The sequence below is a fragment of the Larimichthys crocea genome, chromosome III (assembly GCF_000972845.2).
Source record: "Larimichthys crocea isolate SSNF chromosome III, L_crocea_2.0, whole genome shotgun sequence".
Lineage (NCBI taxonomy): Eukaryota > Metazoa > Chordata > Actinopteri > Sciaenidae > Larimichthys > Larimichthys crocea.
The window spans coordinates 23,578,079-23,601,117 of NC_040013.1; the positions used below are offsets into that span (position 1 = coordinate 23,578,079).

Below are 23,039 nucleotides of genomic sequence, written 5' to 3' on the forward strand. Positions count from 1 at the left end.
CAGCTTTCACAACAACAAAATAGCCAGTACTCAAGGGGAGCTTATCTTTATCTAATTTTCCCCCATCTGCACTCACTGTTTTAGTTCAGCAGAGGGCAGTGGTGGCGCTGGAGAGAGGAGAACGACAACAGCGCCTCCCCGGTTTTTAGAGAGTAGAATAAGATAGCAGAAGTAAGGTAAAGCAGAGATGACATGCACCAGTGAGCTATGAGCATAAAGATAAGATGTTTGTCTGAGAGTGAGACGTTCTCTTGGTTAAAATGTTTTCTGAGCTGTGTTGTGTGTTGTCTTACAGTGTGGCAATTTTCTGATGAAATACTAGCAACACACCACACAGTGCCAATCAGACTAGAACTTGAGCTGAATAAACTAAAGTATAATTTAAAGGAATTATGAAATAAACGCTGGTCGTGTTTCTGTGTTGCATGCTAGTACCAGAGCTCTACTTGTGCAGTGGCTCAAGGATTGAGTATAGTAATCTTAAAGGCACTGTACAGTCAGTTATTTGGATTTTTCAGTTGTTTAGTTTCAGACATATTTGCCCTGGAGACTCTATTATTGCCCTCTCCTGGTTGTTGTTTCTCCTGATTTGTATAAACACAGTATATATAGTTGAATTTCCATTATCACAACCTGTTCCTGGCGCTGTACAGTGTTTATATATGGGAAATGTAAAATACATGAGACACTGATGTGACCTGTTATGTATGTGGGATGGAGTGGGATTCGATATATTATGCTGGGCGCACTCTACTGTGGGCATGCTGCAGATGCTGTGTTGTGCAAGAGACTCTCTACAGGCAGGGTTAAAAACAAAATGCAATAAAATGAAGTGAATGAACGAAAATGAAAGAGTGAAAGAATCACTCCAGGAGGGCAAACAATTCTGTGAATGCTGTGCAGTGTACTTATTAATGTGCTATATTCATTCTTTAAAATCACCAGAATATAGGAAATAAAGTGTCTTTGAAGGGCTCAACGTCAGCAAACATGGCTCCAGATCATATTTAATAGAGAATAATCAAATGTTTTCCTCCTCCCGCACGTTGTTTTACGATGACTAATAAGACAATGAGACTAGCAGAGGACGCACAGAGGATGCACTCAGGGGCGTCTCATCATTTGAGAGGACTGATTCACTCCATCTCTTCATCACTTCATATAGATAAGCAGGTGTTCTGGTATGTTCATTCCTCTCTGCTTGAAAAGTACCTGGGTTAATTAAGCAATTACATAGTACAATGTTGATCCAATATGAAGCCATGTGTTGATGTGACTCATGCAGATGTAAGACAAGAAGAGCTTCCTTACCCATAAACTCGATGCCCAGGTGATCTGTTGTTTCAGGCAGCAGGGAGGAGAGAAGGAGGGACGGGGGGAGAGAGGGAGAGAAAATGAAGTCATTGTTAAAATAGTGTACGTTAGCATTGTGTCAGAGCGCATAGCGAGATCATCACTGACTTCTTTCATGTCAGCTGCTGGATCTGTGTTTTATCCGCTGTCACGTTGAGTCAGAACGCACATGCTGCTAACGTTACAAGAAATGATACACGACCTCACGTGCTTGTGAGGACCCTCCATGATGATAATAGACCTTTATCTTTATCTTAACCTAGAACCTTCATCAATTCATCTAAATTAGTTTCTCACTCTGAGATTTTTTTCAAAAGGTTGATGCCCAAATCAAGAATTGGGAACATTTGAGTCAAGATCTGATGACACTTGTGAGGTTGTTGTAGCTTTGAAACCACTGCAAAATCTGAACAAAGCACAATCCAGCTGAATGATTCTTAATAACAATAACACTTCAGTGAATATCAAAGTACGTAAAAGAGTACTACATTGATGTGGCACTGCACTATAACATTGTAAACACTATCAAAATAAGAGCTTTTTTTAATTCTACGTCTTTTTTTTTCTTGCCAATAGCTGGTGCCTACATTACCCACAATGCAACGTGACGGCTGCCATAAGGGTCGGTGATTTTCATGTGCATGAGAGTACGCACTCAAACGCAAAAAGGTGAACACAGTGGACGCCTACACAGCTGTGTGAAACATGAGTGAATCCAGAGGTCAGAGGTCATTTTGGTTCATCATGCATGACTCACATTGTGACGCTGAAGCTACAAATACATCTGTGCTGACTTTTTCCTGCTGAGTATATAAAGGAGAATTTGTAACCCTTAAAGTAGTGAAGTGAAGTGGAATTTCTGACTATTAGTTAATCTCTAAAAAAAATAAAAACAGTAGGCTTGACTGAATCAAATAGCACAACAAACAGCAAACAAGTTTAGTTTAATTAAATCAGCTGTGAAGATTACAGACATTCCCTGGGCTTTAAAGCACTGGGAATATCCAATTCACTAAAAAGAATCGAGAGAAAGTGCTTTCTGTGGTGCCACCACTGGTTTTCACTACACTGACGGTGACTTTATCTCCTGAGTGGACCTGCCCTAACATCTTAGAGTGGGTGAGCTGGTCTTTCTAATGCGAAAAGCTCTGTCCAATCTGCTCTCAATCTTTTCGGGCAATGTTAGCACGGATGTAAGCGGATCATTTTTCACTTTAGCAATGACCCGAAGACCTCTCTGCTCTCCCTTCTTCATTTCTCCCTTCAAAAATGTCTGTGATGTGGGACATGAGAAGATGAACAAGATAACCGCTACTCCCACATTAAAGCTTTTTTCGAAAAGTCTGTGTTCAGGTACAGTATATTTGTCAGTTTGACTATAAGCCTCAAAGAAAGCCTGCTAAATGTACAGCTTTAGGCTAAATCCAAAGACTGAGACTTAGAATTCATACATTAAAATGATTGATGCAGCAAAACAACAAAATCAAGACCAATCTATTTAATAAAAAAATACTACAAAAAATATATAGACGTGTACTTATTTGTATGAAAAATAAGAAAATTGAGATGTACATTAAATACTGAAGACTTTTCTAAATTACAGTCAATGCCTGAAAACAAAAAACTTTAATAATATTTGATTGTAAGCTCGGGAAGAAGTTTGTACTGTTGAGTTTTTATTATATTGGCAATTTTTTCCCCAACAGATACTAAAACAAAACTTTAAATATGAGACGTAAGGATACCATTTAGTTTTGGAATCTGTCAAAAAACTATACATTTATTGTAATATTGTAGGAAGCATGGAAAAATGTGGATTTCAAACAAGGTATAAAACTTGACTTTTGCAAAATGTCGCTGTGTTGTGCACAAACGAAATGACCACCATTCATCTTTGTTTGCCATTTAGGCGACACTTTTACTTAAAATTCTCAACGGCCACGTACATGCATCTATATTTTTGGACTTTGTAAATCCATTGACCTCCACAGAACCAAAAGAAAATAACAGTGTGATCTGTCCTACGAAATTCTGCAGTTTTGCAGTCCTTTGTGCAGATCTATAAGCGCTGCTACTGCCAGGGTTAGAAACTCAATTTCCCATGGAGCTCAATGAGTAGAGCCTAGCACTAAAGCTGCCAAGGTTAGGGATTTCATTTTCTGTGTAGCTTGGTGGGTAGAGCATATATCAGCACCAGCACTGTCAGGATATGAGCTTCAGTTCCCATTGGGGCCACCCATACTCAAGATGTATGCACTCCTGCCACTGTAAACCACTTTAGATGGAAGGCCCCACAAAGTGTCATATGTTAAATATGCTCTGTGGGAACTGATGGCCTTTGAGTCATTATATGGGCTGGCAGATAACAGATCCAAAACAGGCTAGGAACTCTCCAAAAACTGTGAGAAACGCTTTCACAAAACAGGATATTGTTTTCCCATCAGAAAGGTTTTACCCAAGGGAGGCACACAGCGAGGAAGGTAGATTTCTGACTCTGAAATAATGTGGAGAGAAATACAGTAATGATGTTGAGGTGAGTGACATAGAAGGGGATTTTAAGGCCACAATACAAGGCGACGTTACAAGGTGACAGACTTTACACCAGCAGGGATGATCTGGATTTGTAATCGAGCATGAAATTTCTTGCTGGGTATAGGACTGGACTCACAGCGTATATTTCCTCCCAGAGTAAAGGTTTCACTTTCAGCTGTGGTGGAAGAAGTATTCAGATCCTTTACTTAAGTACAAATCTACATTCCTACAGAACTTAAACCCAGTTTCCAAAGCAACCAAATATGCTGGGGCTGAATTGTGGGCAAATCAGTGTAACATGATGCACAAGACATGTAGAAGATTCTTGCATTGAATTAGTTTGTGAAAACCACTGCAAAGAAGATGCAATCAAGAGCAACATGCTCATATTTGTGTTACTCTGAAGCAGGATGGAATAACAAGTTATGAGTTCACGTATAAGCAGCATTTTGATGCCGTTGCAGGAGATAATGAGGTTAATTTAATCGACTTTAAATGATGTTGACTGGTTCCATCTGTTATGCATCATATTTTATAAGCCAGGTACAGTTGGATAAAATAGAAACACTCTGTACTGAATAGAAGGGCTCATTTCATGTGTTTACATTGCTGATATTATATTTCTTATTTAAATACAACCAAAGCATTGGCCTGTTTTAATTAGCCATTAAAGAAGATGTTTTAAATTGCTAAATATGCTGATAAAATGCAGAGTATAATCATGTGTCTAATTTATTCCAGTCCGGTGCTTGTTGAAACTACTGCATATTTCTGCTGTTTGTGGACATTGAACTTGACATAAATAGACCATAAAGCCTTTTGAAATGTCTAATCCTTCTCACATTTGCAATATTCTTGGCAAATAAACCACACAGCATACAAGATGAAAAAACTAAGGGAACCAATGCAGCATTTTATGTGAAAGTAGATACTCCCCAGTGTGTCTGTGTGTGCGTGTTTGTGTGTCTGCAGCCTGAGGTGGAGGCAGGTGTGGGTGGCAGGGAGTCTGTATTGTGTCGCCCTATTTCCCCTCCCTGTGGACCCACACATGGGGATAGGTTGAATATCGGTGTGTGTATATCAGTATGCATGTGTGTGTGTGTGTGTGCTTCCTGCCTATTTCCACCTCTGGAGTGAGCCTCACAGTGGAAGACAGATTAGCTGACCTCCACTGGGACAAACACCCTGCTGATTTACAGATATGAAAACGCTACCCTATGTATCATATTTTGCCAGGAATATAGGCCTATTTTGAAATTAGCGTTGGTGGCGTAACATAAGGCATCATAAAACTAAACAGTAGCCCTTATGTGCTTTATTCAGTCATTAATTAAATTTGGGGCATATCTAAATCACCTGTTTAATCTAACAAAATCATGTAAGACAATTGGCTAAGTTCAATTCTAACCATGAGGAAACAGACATGAAATTCATCCACATGTTAAAGTACATTTCATTCGGGGCGTTCGGTAGCGTAGTGGGTTAAGCGGCCGCCCCGTGTGTGGAGGCTACAGTCCACGTTGCAGCTGGCCCCGGTTCGAATCCCGCATCGGACGGCTAATTTACTGTCACTCCCCCTCTCTCTGCTTCCTGTCTGTCTTCAACTGTCCTATCATTAAAGGCATAAAAGGCCAAAAAAAAAGTACATGACTGAAACATGACTATGGTAGGTTTGTCTCTCTTTCATAAAGGCTGCGGCCGGCTGGTTGGCTTTGTTGCTGTGTTTCAACATGAATACTGAGCAAACCACTGTCATCAACACAGTTGATTGTGAAATACTCAACAACGACAGTTGTGAGGCTGCCTTGAACAAATTCACACCTAAAACCATCAATCAGAACATGTCAGCCTCTGTTGCTACTCTTATGTTTGATTAGGATGAATAATTACACATGGTGTGCCACAAGGCTTAGTGCTCGACCTCATGATATTATATTAGTAACTGTACTTTTGTCTTTTATTTGTGTCCTGCATACAAGTTCCCAGCTCATGCTTAAATATATTTTAATATGTAGGCATTTAAGTTTTGTTTTCGTTAGATATTTTTTATTATTGTCTGGTATTTTTATATGTGGTTTAACTTTTTGCTTACGTATTATTCTCATCATATGTTTAGGGCACTTGTTCATAGCTTTTGATCTCAGAGGTTTTACAATGCTTTACATAATAGACTCATAATAGACTTCCGTGTTTTCTTTGCATGCTGCACCTATAAAGACATTTTTCCTATATAAATCCCCTTTTATTTAATACATATGATGTTTGTGTGCCTCCGAATACAACGCGACGCACAAAAACACACATAATCATCTCTTTTACTTCCCTCTTTTCAGATAGAAAATGAATTATTCCACAGATGGGCATGAGGGACTGATTGCATCATATTCACATCTCAGACTGACTGATAGCTTCGCTCTCCATGTGTGCAGAACAGAGAACGCGCTACATGCTATTTCCAATTAGAGCTCAGCACTCTTTAGAGAGCGCGGAAATAAATTGATATTTTGACAGATGGCGGCGCTGGAGGAGCCGAGGGGGAAAACTAAATGATCACATTGCATTGTCCACTGTTCAGCCTTGATGAAATACAATATGGATAAGTCACACAATCATGTGACGTAACAGAGAGTCTGGATTTCTCACTTTCGCTCTCTCTTGCTCTGCGTTACACAATATTTGTTGTTTACTAGATTTTGCAGGTGCATGTGCATATCTAGTGGGATCATCACTTGTTTTGGTGTAGTACATTAGAATAAGTATTTAGTAGTCAAATGAGATGCCATGAAATCCCAACATCCCCTCAAAACTGTTGTTTCATGTGGTAAGAGAGTAAGACAACATATGTGAAACATTTATCTCGTCACGCTGACAAAGCTACAGTAACTGTTGCCTGGAGCTTTGCACCCTGCGGGTAATATACTTGAACCTGTCATTGTGGTTTTATTTGAAATAATTTTCAACAGAAGAAAACATTGACGTGCAAAACAACAGCAGCTAAGAAAAGAAGTCAGCCCGACAGTGGTTTAGCTGCCTTTCAAACTACTCCTACATAGTTTTCACATGCCTGCCCAAAGCCGAGAGGAGCGTCCTGTAGCATGCTACCCTCTGACAGATTAAAAGCTGCATGTGCAGAGCACAAATATGTCAATCTGTTTGTTGAATAGCGATCTCATTGTTGAATTTGAATGCTGTCTTTCACTAACCAGTTTTCATCACTTCATCATTTGTTCTTTCTCCCTTGGATTCCTCTTTTTTTTTGTGTGTGTGTGTGTGTGTTTGCCCGCAGCAGTTGCTATGGCAACAAGGTATCTGTATCCTCTGACCTGGCAGAAACTCTTTCATCTGAGCTGTCTGATCTGCATCCATAAATCAAAGTGGTCGAAGCGACAGGCCCGGGGAGGATGAACTACTTATGGCTCACTTTACTACCTAAGACTCATTCAAAGTAACGCCACAGGAATGAGACAAAAAGCTTTCAAGCTTCGCTAAACAACTTTTTCATTTTAAAGATGATTCTAACTGTGATGCGAAAGGGAGAACTGTCACCAACTCTGCAGTTTTTTACGAAGCCTTTTAGCCTCCGTTAGTTGATTGGTTTGGTTTTTCGTGACACATTCTCTGTACTATTTCCTCTTTCCTCCTCATCGAGCTTTAAGGCAGCAGCCGACAGCTGTTTTTCAACAAACAAATTCTGGTCCACCCACTGTAAAACCGCCTGCTCAGCACCAAGCAGCAGACAGAAAAGAGTTACCGGCTGGCAGGTGAAGAAAGTGGAACAGATCAGCTAAAGAGACAGGAGAGCGAATATTAAACTTAGCATTAATCAGTTGGGCAGAAACATGACTCTAAATGTATCTCCATATTAACAAGATACATAACAAGCCGTCAAGATGATAATATGTAGGAAAAATAAACTCCCGCCATCTGAGTTATTTCAGCATTCCTTTGATTCACTTGTTTTCCCCTTAAACCAGCCAACTGTACTGGGAATATAGCAACTAACCCCGAGTCTGATCAAACCAATTATTCCTGCAATAAAATAACATCATGTGCAGCGACATAAAATAACCGGTAGCAAAGCAAAAGTGCAAGATGCAGAACAGCAAGTTGCGGAGCCATAACAAACCAATTTAACCTTCAGTGCCAAGACAGGCATAAAATATAATATAGACCATAACTGCAGCAATGTTACAACAACAATTTTGTGAAAGTAATTTGGCTGAACACACAACATAAACACACATCGGATTGTAAACCAAAAAAATAAATAAAAAAATACATAAGGTTTTATTGTTGCTTTTGCTTTTTGCAGTGCATTTATCGTTCTATTCATCTCTTTCTCTTAATCTCTCCATTGTCTTAACCCTCATGTTAATTTTAATTGAACTGATGTTGTCTGCTAGAATTTCTATAGAACTATTGTCAAGCGTTATGTGATGAAGTGAGGCTTCAACAACAAATAAGGTTTAATTCATTTAACAAACGGTAAACTATAGTTTAAGAAAACGGCCAAATGATCATCTATGGATGCAACAAAATCAAAATAAGAGATGTAGAATAATCTTTGAGTGCAGTTTACTTAAATCGTGCTGAAAATGTCACATCTCTATAAGCTTTAAATAAAAGGTAAAATCAAAACGCCTGATTGGAGGGAGTTTTAAAAATCTCTCCATCCCTGATTACGACCTTTAACTACCCACATCCGTGCATTATGTCCATTCATTCCTCTGAGCCAGGTGGGTGTTAAGGCCATTAGCAGTCAGCTAATGCACACACACGATAACTCGGCGCTCTGATTTTTTTGTCTTTAGCTAAAGAAAATGCAGTCTTCCCCTCCATTTGACAGTAACCTCCCTCATATTATTTCCTGCTCGCCGCACAGCATTAAAGCAAAGTGACACAAAACGAGACGCAAAAGGTACTTTTAACTGACTTTGCTTTTGTTTGGAGTTCGAGGGTTGAAATCGTTTTTTTTTTCCCACTCTCGAGTGAACTGAGTGAACCTTTTCATGCTGCACAAGGACAAATTTTACATTAGCCACGAGGCTTGAAGTTAAATGGGCCTGAAGTGTATTCACAAATATGACTGTTTATGAAAGCTGGAAGGAAAAAGTCATGTGCAAATTTTTAAAATGTCAAAAAAATGGTGGCTAAAGCCAACGCTTTATCTTTTTGGACTGAGATGGGATTCAGTATCATTTAGACTTCAATCTGTTAACGCCACTGTTCATAATACATGCTGTTCAGCGGGGGGAGAAAAATAAAGAAATAAATAGCCATGACAACTTCTGAGTCACCGTGGGAACGCCTACAGGAAACGTCAATCATCGTCAGGGGTGGAACACATCTTCCTCTCTGGCCCTTTGGCTAAAACCTACACATGCACTCACACATTACATTTGTGAGGGCTTTATATTCGCCTTTTTCATTCCGTAACTCCTTGTACCCTTTTAATATCTTTTACTGTTATGCATCATCCATTTGTGATGTGCAGTGTGTTCCTGGAGTTATTTTGTGGAGTTGATGTGATTCATCTTTCTTGATGTACCCACTTTTCCTCAACGTGCCTCGTCTAACATCTACTTCAAGATTGCACTTTTCCGTAATTTCTTCCCAGAATGTCTTTTTAAAAAAAGTATCCACGAAACAGGTGAGAGTTTGTTGTGTTCAGCTACGGACAAAAAAAAATGCAGGTGGAAGGAGTAAGAGCCCAAGTTATAAGATTTAAAGTAAGCAAGTATTTCCACTTTGGAAAAAGCACTGTGCTGTGTGCTGTTGCAATCTGGTTTCGACTATTGAGTCGCCCGTTGTTACAAAACAAGCTGATCCGCCTTTTTCTTCCTCAATCGATTTCTTTCGGCATGAAACTCGAGAGTCACAGCAAAATTCGGTGTTTATCTTTTCACTCAGCTCCGACTCAGACACCATCACCTATCCTTTATACCGTTTCTACATGGTCTAACATGTTCTGCTACCGAACACCTGTGTGTGTACAGGGCATACAGGGAATGACGCGGTCGCCGAGCTGAGATTGGAGGTCAGAAGGTCAGATTCTAACTAATTATCGAACAAAACAATCTCTCTGTGAATGAACTTTTCAACGTTAGAAACAAAACTCAAAGTCGTGAGGACATTCAAACGTTGCTCTCGTGTTATTCTCAGTTTCCAGGGTAATAAAAATTAGCTATCAAAGAGATTCATTTTATGTTCATATGATATTTAATGCACATTAGTCACCATGTAAATCCTAATTACTCTGTAATTCATCATTATTATACGTCACAAAATCTTACAATTTTACATCAGATACAACATTTTTTACTTAGAAACAGTTAAAACTGAGTTTTGAGATAATTATTTTGGCCAAAATGTAGCATTTACTAAGCTTTGTGATGATATATCTCAATAACAAAACACACCTAATGATGATTAGTAAATGTTAGGACTTAATTAGCGTCACAAAGTGTGCCTCCTCACATTTCAATGGGGAACTATACGTCTGATGAGATGACAGTTGCAGAGATGTAAAGGAGGAATTGAGCCAGCAAGCCTTTAGATGCAGCACAGGAAGGTCAGCCAGTGAATCACTCAAGCCTCTGGGGGCTTTTTCGGAAACCAGGAGGATGGAGAGAGACAGAGAGGAGGAGGGTGGCTCGCCGACAGGCTTTGGGAGGATGAATGAGTAAGAGTGGGGGAGGGTGGAGGAGAGTAAACTGTTCCCAAAAGCGATGAAATGAAGAAGGAAGCATGAGTGAGAAAAGAGAGAGAGAGAGAGAGAGGCAGGGCATGTTGGTGGAGAGTTTGGGTAGTTCTGGTATGTGATAAGGAGAGTTTTAGTAAGCAGCGCCTGAAGGACATGATGGACTGACAGAGAGATAGAAGAGAGAGGAGAGAGTGGAAAGATAGCTGGACGCTGACAGACAGAGGGCAACCTATGATTCAGCAGGGCAGGGCGCGTGTCATGTACTTAAGACAGTACAATTTGAGGCTGTCACTCCCCCTCTCTCCCTCTGTCCATCCTCCACCTTCGCTCGCTATTTCATTACCCAGGACAAATTCGAAATGCCAGATAAATAACCAATTCCAGCAGTCTTGACGTGGGACATTTTAAGGTAAAGCTATTTCATCCGACTTGAGAGGCAACTCATATGGAGCAAGGGAGGTTTAAACCTTTAGAGACCTGCTTCTGGAAGACTTCCATTTGAAAGTTTGCCTCAGCGCTGCTCAAATCAGACTTCCAAATTGTTTCCTCATCTCTTGGCCTATCAAGATAACCACTTTTATTGGAAGCCAAAGACATAATTATAATACAATAGCACAATAATGCAATATGGTTAGAAATACAGTAAGCTTGACCACACATCTGTAGTGGAGGAGTAACAGGAGATGTGTTTGGTTCAGAATCTAATCAAGCAGAAGGACCAGAAAAGATGTTGCTGCAACATGTCTTCATTGTATGTATGACATACAGTTTATTGTATGATAAGCTGATATCATGTTTGCTGTGACAGGCCTCATCATCTCAGATTTTTTTTTTATTTTTATGATTTAATAAATAGGTCTGGTGTTGTGACTCATGGACAACTGCCGCTTGTTGACAATCTAAGATTTGTAGGTGGAATTAAAAATGAGATCAACGCAGCTGCACAGTCTGTTGTAGTGTCGACTCGACAAGCTGTAGGATTGTCCTGACACGAACCGTCCTTCCAAAAGCATAAACAACACCAACAGAAAGTTCAGGTAAGGTCATTTAGGTTGGAGTAAATAATGAAGTAATGTCTGATTCTTCCGGCTGCGTTGGAAAATAAATCTCCTGGATGATTTTATGGTACTAGGTTTATGAACAACCATTGGTAAGAGACATAAATCAGAACTGTGGCGAATTCAGTCATTGCAATTGGAAACAAAACTGCAATCCATATTTGTCAAGTTGATTTAATACCGACCCAGAATCCCAAAATAAAATTAGCTTCAGATCAATAAAGTTCAAACTATTTTCTAACTCCACGCCTTTTTTTTTGTGTCCATTCAAGCGCTTTAACTGCCACTGTCACCAACACCATCTTTGTAGAAAATGAAAGTGAACTGAACTCTACCCGAACCAACTCCTTCAACTTCTCCATGAGCCATTTCTCTATGATGGTATAATAAGAGGTTTGTCTGGGTTGTTTGGTTAGTTTGAAGCCAGAAATCACTCTTTCCACAGGCCAAAATAAAAATCTGGTCCGAACATGCTGAAAAACTGGAGTGAGGGGGACAGTGAAAGGTAATCTGGGGATAGCTGGAGTTATTTTTATTATCTCGCCAGCTATAGAGGACCAGTGTTACTCTTAGTGAAGTGTGGTTTAATATTGTCACACAACCCGAGCAGTGATCCTTGATCAGTTCCTCTTGTTCTTGGAGGTTTAATGAGTACAGGCTCTGGAATAGAGCCACATCCGGGAGGAGCACAGGCAAAGCAGAATGTCTTAATGTACCCAGACACTCGTCTCCAGACTGAGAGGGTGGAAAGGTGCGATGAGTTCAGTCTCATGAAGAGAAAGAAAAGAGACAGACAAACAAGGCCAGGATGAAGAAAGAAGAAGAAGGGTCTGTGAAGTAGAACGGGTAAGTTTAGATGAGTAGTTCACTGTACTTACAGAAAAGACTTATACTACAGTTTATAATGAATATATTGAAATACTTTTGGATGTTTTTATCATCTTTTTGAAATAAAGATTCACCCAATTACTGTTTCTGTTGTGCATCAATAATGGAAATTAAAAAGCTCCCAAAGACGTTGGTAAAGATCAGTTTCTACTGAAATAAAACAAAATCTAAAAACAAAAAAAATGACCTAAAACTACAAGTTACAGCTGGAAAACTGTACTTGACTTTTATTATTGTATCTTAACTTATTAATTTACAACTTACTGTATTGTATCCTGCAGTTAAGTACCACAATTTATTACTTAAACATCTAAATATAAATCAGAAAAGTTATGACTCCTTTTAAAAATGAATTTGAAAAAGCAGATCAATAAAAAGCTGCATGCATAAACACAGTTCTTTATTTTTTGGAGCTTTAATGTTGCATTATTCCTTATTTAATCTCACAAACTAGAGAAGTGCAATTGGGCTTGGCCTTTGCACATTGTTTCTACAACATAATCCAAGCCTCCTGTCAGCAATATAGATACCTCTGTGTTACACGCTGTGAAGGGCGGCCAGTAATAATTTCTGCTATTGATGAATCAACAAATTTGGAGAGAAAATATGAATCGATAGGCAGTGAGAAGCAATAAAAAGATGAATGGAAAGAGAGAGATGGCGAGAGGTACTAAAGTGTCGGTCACTCCGGATGCCTCTGTCTGTACAGAGATGATTTGTACAGAGATGGTGCTTCTTCCCACTGACGGACAATCACACTATCCTCAGTTGTCAACTGGTAAGGCTTTAGAGAAAGAGCATTAAAAAGCCATTTGGACAGGGCAATTTTAAGTCATTTTGCTCCACTATTGCTCTCATCCAACTGTTCCATCACAGAGATCGGCTGAGCCATTAGCACGTTTTCCACCTGCGTTTGTGGCAAGTTGTCATAATCGTTTAACTCACTGGAGCTGCTGTTAGGAGGACACGTCATTAGATGAGACAGTTGCTTAAATCGCTAAAGTTGTGTTTTCACTCTCTCTCTCTCTCTCACACACACACACACACTTCTGTTAAAAGTCCAAAAAACAGCAGCCACAGCGACGAAACAACGCAACAGAAATGAGACAAGAAATGTCACGAGGCAGCAGGAACCAGATGTTCACAGCAGCTAAATTTGAAAAAGGCGGCAGGAGTAACCCGTGTCGCTGCCTGTGCAGACAGAAATAACTGAGATGATGTTTAAAATTTAAAATACTACTACAGTTCTTTTTAGACTTTCAGTGAGTTCAGTGCTACTATGAATGCATAGTTTATCACTTTAATTTCAAACAAAATGATTTGTGTACAGTGGTCCCTCGTTTATCGCGGGGGATACGTTCTAAAAATAACCTGCAATAAACGAAATTCGCGAAGTAAGTTTAACAATTGTTATACATGTTTTAAGGCCGTAAAACCCCTAACCACACACTTTTATACACCTTTTTACATGCATTTTGTACAGTAGTCCCTTAGTTAATCAGGACGCAGAACACATGTGCGGTTCTCTCTTAGCCAATTTAGGACGCAGAACACAATGCGCGTTCATACTGTACAGTACGCTGTAAAAAATAACATGCAAAATGACACTAAAAAAATCCGCGAAACAGCGAGTCCGCGAAAAGTGAACCGCGTTATAGCGAGGGACGGCTGTATACAAAAAGTTGTGATATTAAAAATGACGGTTCATTGGAAAGGACATTTCATTTCTCTAAAAACTAGTTTCCTTGATTGCTTGATTCCTCTCTTTGCATGTTTTCTGTATCTTCAGTGGGAAGATGCAACAACTAAACTAGACTAAACTAGCACAGGGCCATGCCCCCTCACACTCCACCCCAAAGCTCCCTCAGCTCACTTTGGTTGACAGGCTAAAGGGCAGTGTTCCATTGCTTAATGATAAATATATGGGGGGGAAAGAAAACTGAGAAGGACAAAAGCTTTAAGCAGCAGATGGAGAGAAAAGGGAACACAAAGCCAGACAAACATGAAGTATGGACAAAGAGGGAGAGGAAGCTAACAATGTGGCACTGTGAGACAAGGAAGGAGAATTGCCTTGCCTTGTTTGCCACCCTTGCCCAGTTATTAACGACCTGTGACTGGAGGGTGGGTGCAAGCAGCGGGCACACCAGCTTGCACTGCTCAGGGATAATCTGCATCCCACTGCCATATTCTTCACTAAGCACCAGCTGACAAGACCCATACTTCACTATAAATTGGGCCTTCCAGATCCATTAGGGTCTGTATGTGGGCACAGCCAAAAGTCTTGATCGGATGCTCGACGGAAAACAGGACGACGAATGAGCGAAAAACAATGCCGCGTTGTGTGGAATAAATTACAAAGTTATTGTTTTTAATAGCAGTCCAGAACATTTTACATTCACTCGTGTAGATATTTCCAGAACGCCGAGTCACACAGGAGTGAGCGCCGGATGAATTGCTGCAATCAATATGAATTTCTGTTCTTTTCTCTCCCTCTCTTTTCTGATCGCTTGCTATCCCTGTCCACAGCAATAGACAAGCGGGAGGCAAATTGGCCTCAGCAATCAGCATCCATTAAGCTCCGCTGCAATAGTCAATTTTGCGTTTGCCACCGAGTTCACCTGCAGAGGGAGGAATAATATATATAACGATATAGATTCATGTTATTGTCCACATCAAAAAAGAGGTGAATGCAGAATAGATTGTTATTGTGGGCAGAGGAAAATGAAGAAGAATCAGTTACTGACAGATGATGACTGATGCCAGACAGAAAGCACAATGCACATGATGAACTTTGATCAACCTATAGACTTCAGCACAAATCCAATACTTTCATCGCGTTGTGCGGTCACAAAGATGACAGTAATACTCGTGAATCCGTGAATGTGCGCTCTGCAGTGTTAGTGTGTAATCTACTGTAGGCTTCACCTTCGCCAGCTGCGGCTCACAGGAACAGCAGCCGTGGTAATGGTGCTCAGCGATACGTTTGTGCGTCTTAATTCAGTTTAAATAGGCTGCGGGCTCTAATGTTCGGTGTCGCCGCGGCGAGCAGGGCGGAGACTGAGCATAGGTCGAGATGTAAGCGAGCCGGGAGCAGCCCTGCTGGTCAATGAGTCACACCTGCAGCTAATTAACCTCAGCCTATACGTGTGCATGAATGGAAGCTGACAGGAGAGGGGCTATCAGTCGCAAGCTGCCAGCACCATGCTGTGCACCGGGAACCTGTAAATGCTGGGTGTAAATGACACCTTCAGCCCTGAAAGCAGAAGCTATAATTAGGCTGTGGACAGGTGAGCTGTTCAAAAAATAAATAAATAAATAAATTGAATGTAGCAGTCTCTCAGCAGTTATGTGCAGCTCAGTTTATGTATGCACAGCGAGAGAGCACACCTTTCTTCATAGGTTAAAGTCTGAAGTGAAAGTGAAATAGAAAAAACACATGTTGGGAATCTGAAATCTCCACTAGCAACAGTCTCTCATCACCTAGTGTGCCTGCAGAGAAGTCAGTTTTTTTCATGCAGCAAGCAACTCAATCAGAAGGTGTGCGAAAACTCTGCAGGCACAGGCAGGAGGACAGAACCTTCCTGAGAATCTACTGCCACCAGAAGCAATGTTTGACTTTATTCCCACCTTCCCTAGCTCTCGCTACAAAAGAAGTACAGCTGGGAGAGGTGCAATCAAAACTTGTGATCTTGTACCTGCTTGTAAGTCTCAGCATGGGTGGACATCAGTGGCAATCAAAGGGTAAGGGTTGTAAAACTTGACTGAGAAGAGTCATAAACTTTGACACGCCATGACTATGCTTCGGTCACTGCAGCGCCATGCCAAGTCACATCTGCCCTCGCAGCAAACAAACAAAATGCTCAGAAGCCAACAAGGTCACATCTGAGGACAGAACAAGACATTTTTCAAAGGCAGCTACCTTGTCCTCTCCCCAGGGCTACTGATTCTCTCATCTTCACTCTTTGCTGTGTGCATCATATCTTCTCATGACACCCTGCCCTTTCTCTGTGGTTTATATATGTGTCTGCTGTGCTGCTCTCAGAGGGACCTCAATCTCAGATGAGTCTCAGGGTGAAGACATGGTGGCCCTGCTGACAGGCTACAGCAGCCCCTCTCATTGTTCCTTTATGTTTGAGCCATGATATGGTGAACTATGGGAGGGTTTAATGGCAGGAAAAATACAGATGGAACCAACAATGCTGAAAACATTTTGGTGGTACGCCAATCCAGTGCAATGCAATGCAACCTTTGCTTTTGACTGTCCTCAACTCAAGCTATTGGTAGTAATAGCAAGGTGTCCACTTGACTAAGCTTTGTTGCAATCTGAACTGAGGGAAATTACAATATTGATGAGTATTCAACAAACTTGGTAGGTCTTATATTTAATCAGAGTTCCTGTGCCTGGTTATCATACATAAATCTCAGGGCCAAATGCTTGGCGCCTTTATACAAATTTGCACTTACTATCTGTGTGTAATTACAGTCTGATCTACAGTACAGCAGCAGTCTGTGGATTATGTTACTAATTGTAATCCAGTACAGCATCTTGCATGAAAGCACAAACAAACAAAGGACAGCTAGCGATGGAGGGGTTGGTGAACACTATTAATGTGTAAAGCCGGATTCTTTTCATCTGATTTCAAAGAGACCTCCTGTCAAAGAGAGACTTCTTTTGTTGTTTTTTAATGGGTAGTCTAGATGTGAATGTTGCCATTTCCTTCACCCTGGACACATGCCAATTAAATTAAAAGTAGACTGTGGCTCTCCAGCTAGAGCTTTCGAACAAAGCAAGTGATATTTTTTTCTTTTTTAATATTATAAAGTACAAAACTGATCCAGGATTCAAAGGGTTTCAATCTGCCCCGAGTGACTGTTAGGCATTAAAGAAACTCACATCTTTCACATAGACCCCTACTGCCTTTGGTATTATAGGGATGTCAAGCATGCAGACTTGACAGTTCTTTATCCATATCCTGGTAGGATGGATTTGCCTTTCTACAATAAGTCAGTATAGAAGGAGGGCTGATACCAGAGCAGACGCCAGAGACGTCAAGTACTTCTGAGCGTTAAGCCAGCTCTTTTCCTCCTCGTCTTTCAGATGGTGTGAATTCAACAAGATGTCTCCCGAGACTCCGCTTCTCACTTCCCGACACTGTGTGGGAATGTCAGGATGGAGACGCAACCATGCAGAAACACAAATGCAAAAAAATGTAGAGCACGGACACACACTCTTGCACACACACAAACAAACACAAAGATGCACTTAAGGAAATGCGCCAGCCTGGAAAAAGATACAAGCTAGTAGCCGCTTTCGCTCATGGATCTGAAAGTAACACAGGAACTGCACAAAGCTTCTCGAGATTTTTTTCCAAAACAACAACTGTATAATTTGAAAATATTCCATTTGCACAGAGATGGAAAACAAATGGACAATTTGTGCCATACAAGTATATTCAAAGCACATAACAAAAAATGATAAACAATATAAATCTAACCACACAAACTTTCAGCCTCAACTTTTTTCTTGAATCATCAACATTCTGACTCGATTCCAACAAAAATTTAACTTTGGATTGCCAAAACTCAATTGAAGTCTTTTGGGTCTGAGTCCAAGTCAAGTATCATCTTTCAGGTCCAAATGCAGCCAATTAAAGTGACACAGCATTTTAACAGCATCCCATCAAAGCTGTTATTAGATTGGATCTTTGGAGACTGTACCTACAATACAACAGAATTTGCTCTTTCTTCACCTGACCAGAGCCTCCATTAGAAGGTATTAGAAAGTTGATGTTGGTGGAGGCAGCAATGTGACTTGGTCGTGAGAAACCACTTCCCATCGCATTTTTCTTTCTTTAACCTGACCTATTATTTAGTCTGTTTTACTCTTTGTAGAGTCTCAAGTAAACAAAGTCTCAGTGAATTGCCTGGTGTTCATGTCTACTTATTTGCTTGATATAAAATGTTGAGCTTGTGGCTATTATTGACATCTTTGCACTTTGCTAGACCAGTTTGCTCCCACACACCTACATCATCTATTTATGCCTAATTTCCCATGACTTTGCTAAATAATAAAGATATAGTACTACTACTTGGGCAGATATGTGATTGATTTTGATTCCTCAATTGTCTAAAGGTCAGGGTCAGCTACAGAGCATCACCTATGTTCACTCTTTTACCGAGGGAACCCATTTCATACTATGTTTTCTCACAGAAGATCTCCTATGCTTGTACTCAACTGAATAATATTCTATTGCAGGCTGTGAGGCTCAAGCAGAAATACAAGTATTTTAGCACGTATGACATGCTCAGTGGAGCATTACTGTAACAATCCAAGGTGATTCGCATTGCCCTGGTCACAACAGTTAGCTCACCGCAAAAGCATAAAGCTTAAAGGAGTCTCACTTTTATGCTTCCTTTATGTCATATGGATTGAAACATGCATATAACGTAAAACCCGGGGGTTGTATTCTCGAGGAAATTGGACTTGCATGATTACTGCAGTGTTATCATCTGTGGTGCACACAAACCTGCCAGGCATGAAATCAGATCTCATAAAGATAGTGTGAATTAAATTTGTCTTTAGATTTAAATCTGCAAATCTCTTTCTATGTCTATGGTGTGTGATATGATGCATGTACTGTACCATAGATGGAAATATGCTGATTCTGACTCTGCCTTTGCAGCATCATAAAACCCGGCTCCCAGGACTTCGATTCAGAGGGGTTAAACATGTTTTTCAATGTGGAGGAGACAATGATTGCGGAAGGCATATGCAGACCATGAAAGCAGTAAAGAACGAGATTTGGTAAGGCAAGAAGAGAGCGGCAACACTGTTCAAAGGCAATGCATTCTGAGTGTAGTCGACGTTAGCTCCTGAATACTGCATAATCCTGTGAAAGTTCCTCAGAATGGGCTGGCGCCAATCAGCAACCTCCCAGTTTGAACAACAAAAGATGTCTGATAACAAAAGCAGTCTGAACTGCGTTTCTACTGCATTGAAACGATTTGACATACTGTATGTAACGATGACAACAAAAGCCTTTGTTGCTCTCTGACAGATTCAGGGGAAACCTAAATAAATCTTTGATCTCAAACACACACATCCCATCAAGCGAGGTTCCTGACGAACTCTGTGCCGAGCCTCAGCATTTTGAGAACTAAATGCCTGACTGTGGGTTGTGTGCAACCCCTGAGATGTTCTGTCTTATTCAAAGTTTGCTTTTTTTTTTGCTTTTTTGACATGAGAGTATAAAAGCTTTATGATTGTGACCTGGTTATGTTTGGCTACATCACGGCCCATCTTGGACCCAGAATGTGGCGAAAAAGCTCTCCAGACACAAAGAGTTTTTCTTGGTTTTGATCATCAGGCATTGCTGTTTGTCTGAAGAGGACCTTAAGGTAGAAACATTTCATCAATAGAAAATATTTTTGGAGCTTTCATAATCCAATGTTTTCTTCTCCTTTTTCTTTTGCATGCTGTTTTTATTGGTCTTGGTCTACAACTCCTCCCTCAAAATTTCAGACACTCCAAGTCAAGTCCGAACTGTCTTGTGCAATACATAAGTGCAATCTTCCACACATGCATACTGCACTTTAACAATCAGTGTATTCTCTGTACAGTCTCTCAAGGACTAAATTCTTTATAAGGTTTTAGATTTACATATTGCATAGTTCACTGTTACTTGGATGGTTTATTTTACTGTTACTGGTTTTATTTAACAGTTATTTATATATATGTGTATATAGTGTTAAAATAGGATAGTGTTAAAGTTTTGTTTTCTTGATATTGTTTCCGTGCTATCACTGTAACAAAAATAATTTCCCTGCAGGGATTAATAAAGTATTTCTGATTCTGATTCTAAACTCAAGACCTTAAAATTTTAGTGTGTTGCATGTATTCATGTCTTGCATTTCATTATATATGTTGGAGTCAATACTGTGAAGCAGTTTTTTTAAAGCCAGTTTTGTGTGTTCTGAATAGTTTAAGCATTGTGCTTCTTGTAAAAAAAGACAAACATTTCTCTCTCTCTGTCTCCGTCTTCTATCCCACTCTCATTCTCTTTGTAAAGCCTTTGGAGTCATGACTCTTTTGTCCTCTGAGACCGTGACACAGTGTGATAGCCCAAACCAGAAGATGTGTCAACTTTCATCCACATCTTTCCCCCCTCGCCCGTGCCCTTCTTCCCCTTCCATCGAGACTTTAGCATGCCAGAGGTCCTTGGCAGCGTTTGTGTGCCCTGCCCATGTGTGTGGACCTTTTTAGCTGGCACAATTCAACCCTCAGTCCATCTGAGACCAGTGCCACTTATGTTAGGAGATGAGTTGGACAGAGAACTGTGGGCTGGGGAGAAGGGATGAGGTCTGACGCTTGGACAAGATGTGTGTTGAGGAAAAGATGGCACGGAGGAGGTTAGCAAGAGACAAATAGGGGGGAGAGGGTGCCGTCAGGTGGGAAATTTGGAGGGGGGAACAGGGATGTCAACACTGAGGCAAGCTGGAACACGAGACACAAAGGTAACCCAGGAAATTAGGATTTGATGAGCTGTGAGCAAAGGAGTCAAGGAGCGATGCTGTGACAAGATTATCTGAGGGGTGAGGAAAGAAGAGAGAGGGCACAATCTGCCACTCTTCTTTCTCAGTTTTGCACTTACCAACTTTTTGTAGCAGGATTAGTTGAATAAAATGGGGGGAAAAAAGGAAGAAAGAAAAAGTGGTGTTACTGAAAGAAGTGATTCATAGCCGATATGACTCTCTGTTTTGGAGTAGAGAACAGAAAACAGGTACAAAAATAAAGAAGGTATACTCGAGAGAGGGATCGAGCAGCGAGAAGAATGACCTAAAAGTAGGCCGATCAATTCTAACTATCAGAAAATGAATTGAGGATAGAGATTTGGCGGAGAGATGGGGGAAGTTACAAAGAATAGATGAATGAGTTTAGAAATGAATGAGGCAAAGTGTTGTGAGCTAAAGCTGATACAAACAGAATGGTGTAGGGGGAGATTAGTCTGCTGGGGGTTTCAGCCAGACTTTACTTTCTCTCCTCAAGTTTTTTTTCAAAACTCCCAGACAATTTATATGGAAATTCACCTGAAAGAGTTGCAGATTAATAGATTAATAATTAGCAACTCTCTTGGGCAAGAAAACCAATTTGAGGTGATGGTTAAGATTTGAAACTGAGAACAGCTTTCTTTTTCTTTTCTACCTTAGCCTTTAAGGTAGTGCGTATCCTAGAGTTTGTTTCAGATGCTTGTTTTTTTGAAACTTAGAGAAAGCCAGAGCATGCAGCTATTTTCTATTATTTCCAAGTAAGGATGGATTTTGTGACCCTTCCTCATAGTTGTTTTGCATTGCAGTTATTTCACAGCTCATAATTTCGTTCCTGGACAAAGCTGGAAACCCTACGCGTCACCACTCTTCAATGGATAGATCATGTCAAGCCAATCAACATCTCTCTGACCCAGGGGGCTTCCACAGAAGTCATGTCAGAGGATAGATTTCCAATCAAACTTCAGACTGCTGAAGTTCAGCGCAGAGCTAACGCAGGGAGGAAAATAAAGATAGTGAAGACAGAGAGCAGAAGTTGGGATTCGGGTATTTGCCCTTTTCACAAAAGGGCAATACTAATTAATAATTTGTCACTTTGACATTGTTGCACATCACGTACTAACAATTGCATTTACTGTCTTTGTAAAATTTGACATTTTCACCATCATTACAGATTTTTCTCAGGTGAAGTGGTGTGTTCACAAGTACCCTCTGCTTACAGACCAGTATAGAAAGAATAATTTAACATATTCCTTTCCCAAATTTGCAAGAGGGAATAAGTAATTATTAATATCTCTTTTTTGGTATGGTTACTACAGCAACCAGCTCAAAAGAGAGTCTCTGCCTTAATCTCTCATGTCTCTGTGTGATTCTTGTGTGTGTGTGCCTTGAGGATGTTGCTGACACCTCTAATTTAAGGTTGGAGGTAATAATTATAATAATAATAAAAAGTTTCCTACAAATATGTGTTTTGTGTATTAATGTCATTCAAGGATTATTCCCACTTTAGAGATCTCTGGAATGTCCATGTTGCCCTCATAAAACAAATAATACTTTTATTGTTTATATACAAAGGGTCCCCTGAAACAATCTTGTTTAGGGCCCCCTGTTGTCCAAAGCTGTGCCTGGACTAAGCTGATAAAACTTCAAATACAGTAGATTCTTTGGCTCGCGGGCCAGTTGACTCGGCAGGTCAACGCTTTGAAGGAATTACCATCACACAGATTAGATGATGCCGAAGGCTTCTTCAGTGATCAACACATACAACAGCAACGCAATCAACGACCATTTCCGTCTGACATTTGACAGATTGTTGAAGTGATGAGGATGGTCACAGTTCTTGGCTGCCAATACAGTCAGGTCAGTAAGTTTGCTGTACAAACAAAGCAACGGGTGTCACTCCAGTGAACACCACTGTTGTTATAACAAGGACAATTACTCTAATACTTGCTTGGAATTAA

General features: G+C 40.3%; 1 protein-coding gene across 2 annotated transcripts in view; it reads right to left on the reverse strand.

Moving 5' to 3' along the window:
• The window catches only part of nrg3a (neuregulin 3a), a 315,969-nt gene that overhangs the window by 31,392 nt on the left and 261,538 nt on the right, over positions 1 to 23,039 (reverse strand). Inside the window, exons 5-6 of one of the 2 annotated variants that reach the window (XM_027276560.1) lie at positions 21,186 to 21,188; positions 1,312 to 1,335 (exon numbers count right to left, since the gene is read on the reverse strand). In XM_027276560.1, coding sequence (XP_027132361.1) covers positions 1,312 to 1,335; positions 21,186 to 21,188 — 27 coding nt within the window. The remainder of the gene's footprint in view (positions 1 to 1,311; positions 1,336 to 21,185; positions 21,189 to 23,039) is intronic. The other variant, XM_027276567.1, reaches the window with a different exon arrangement.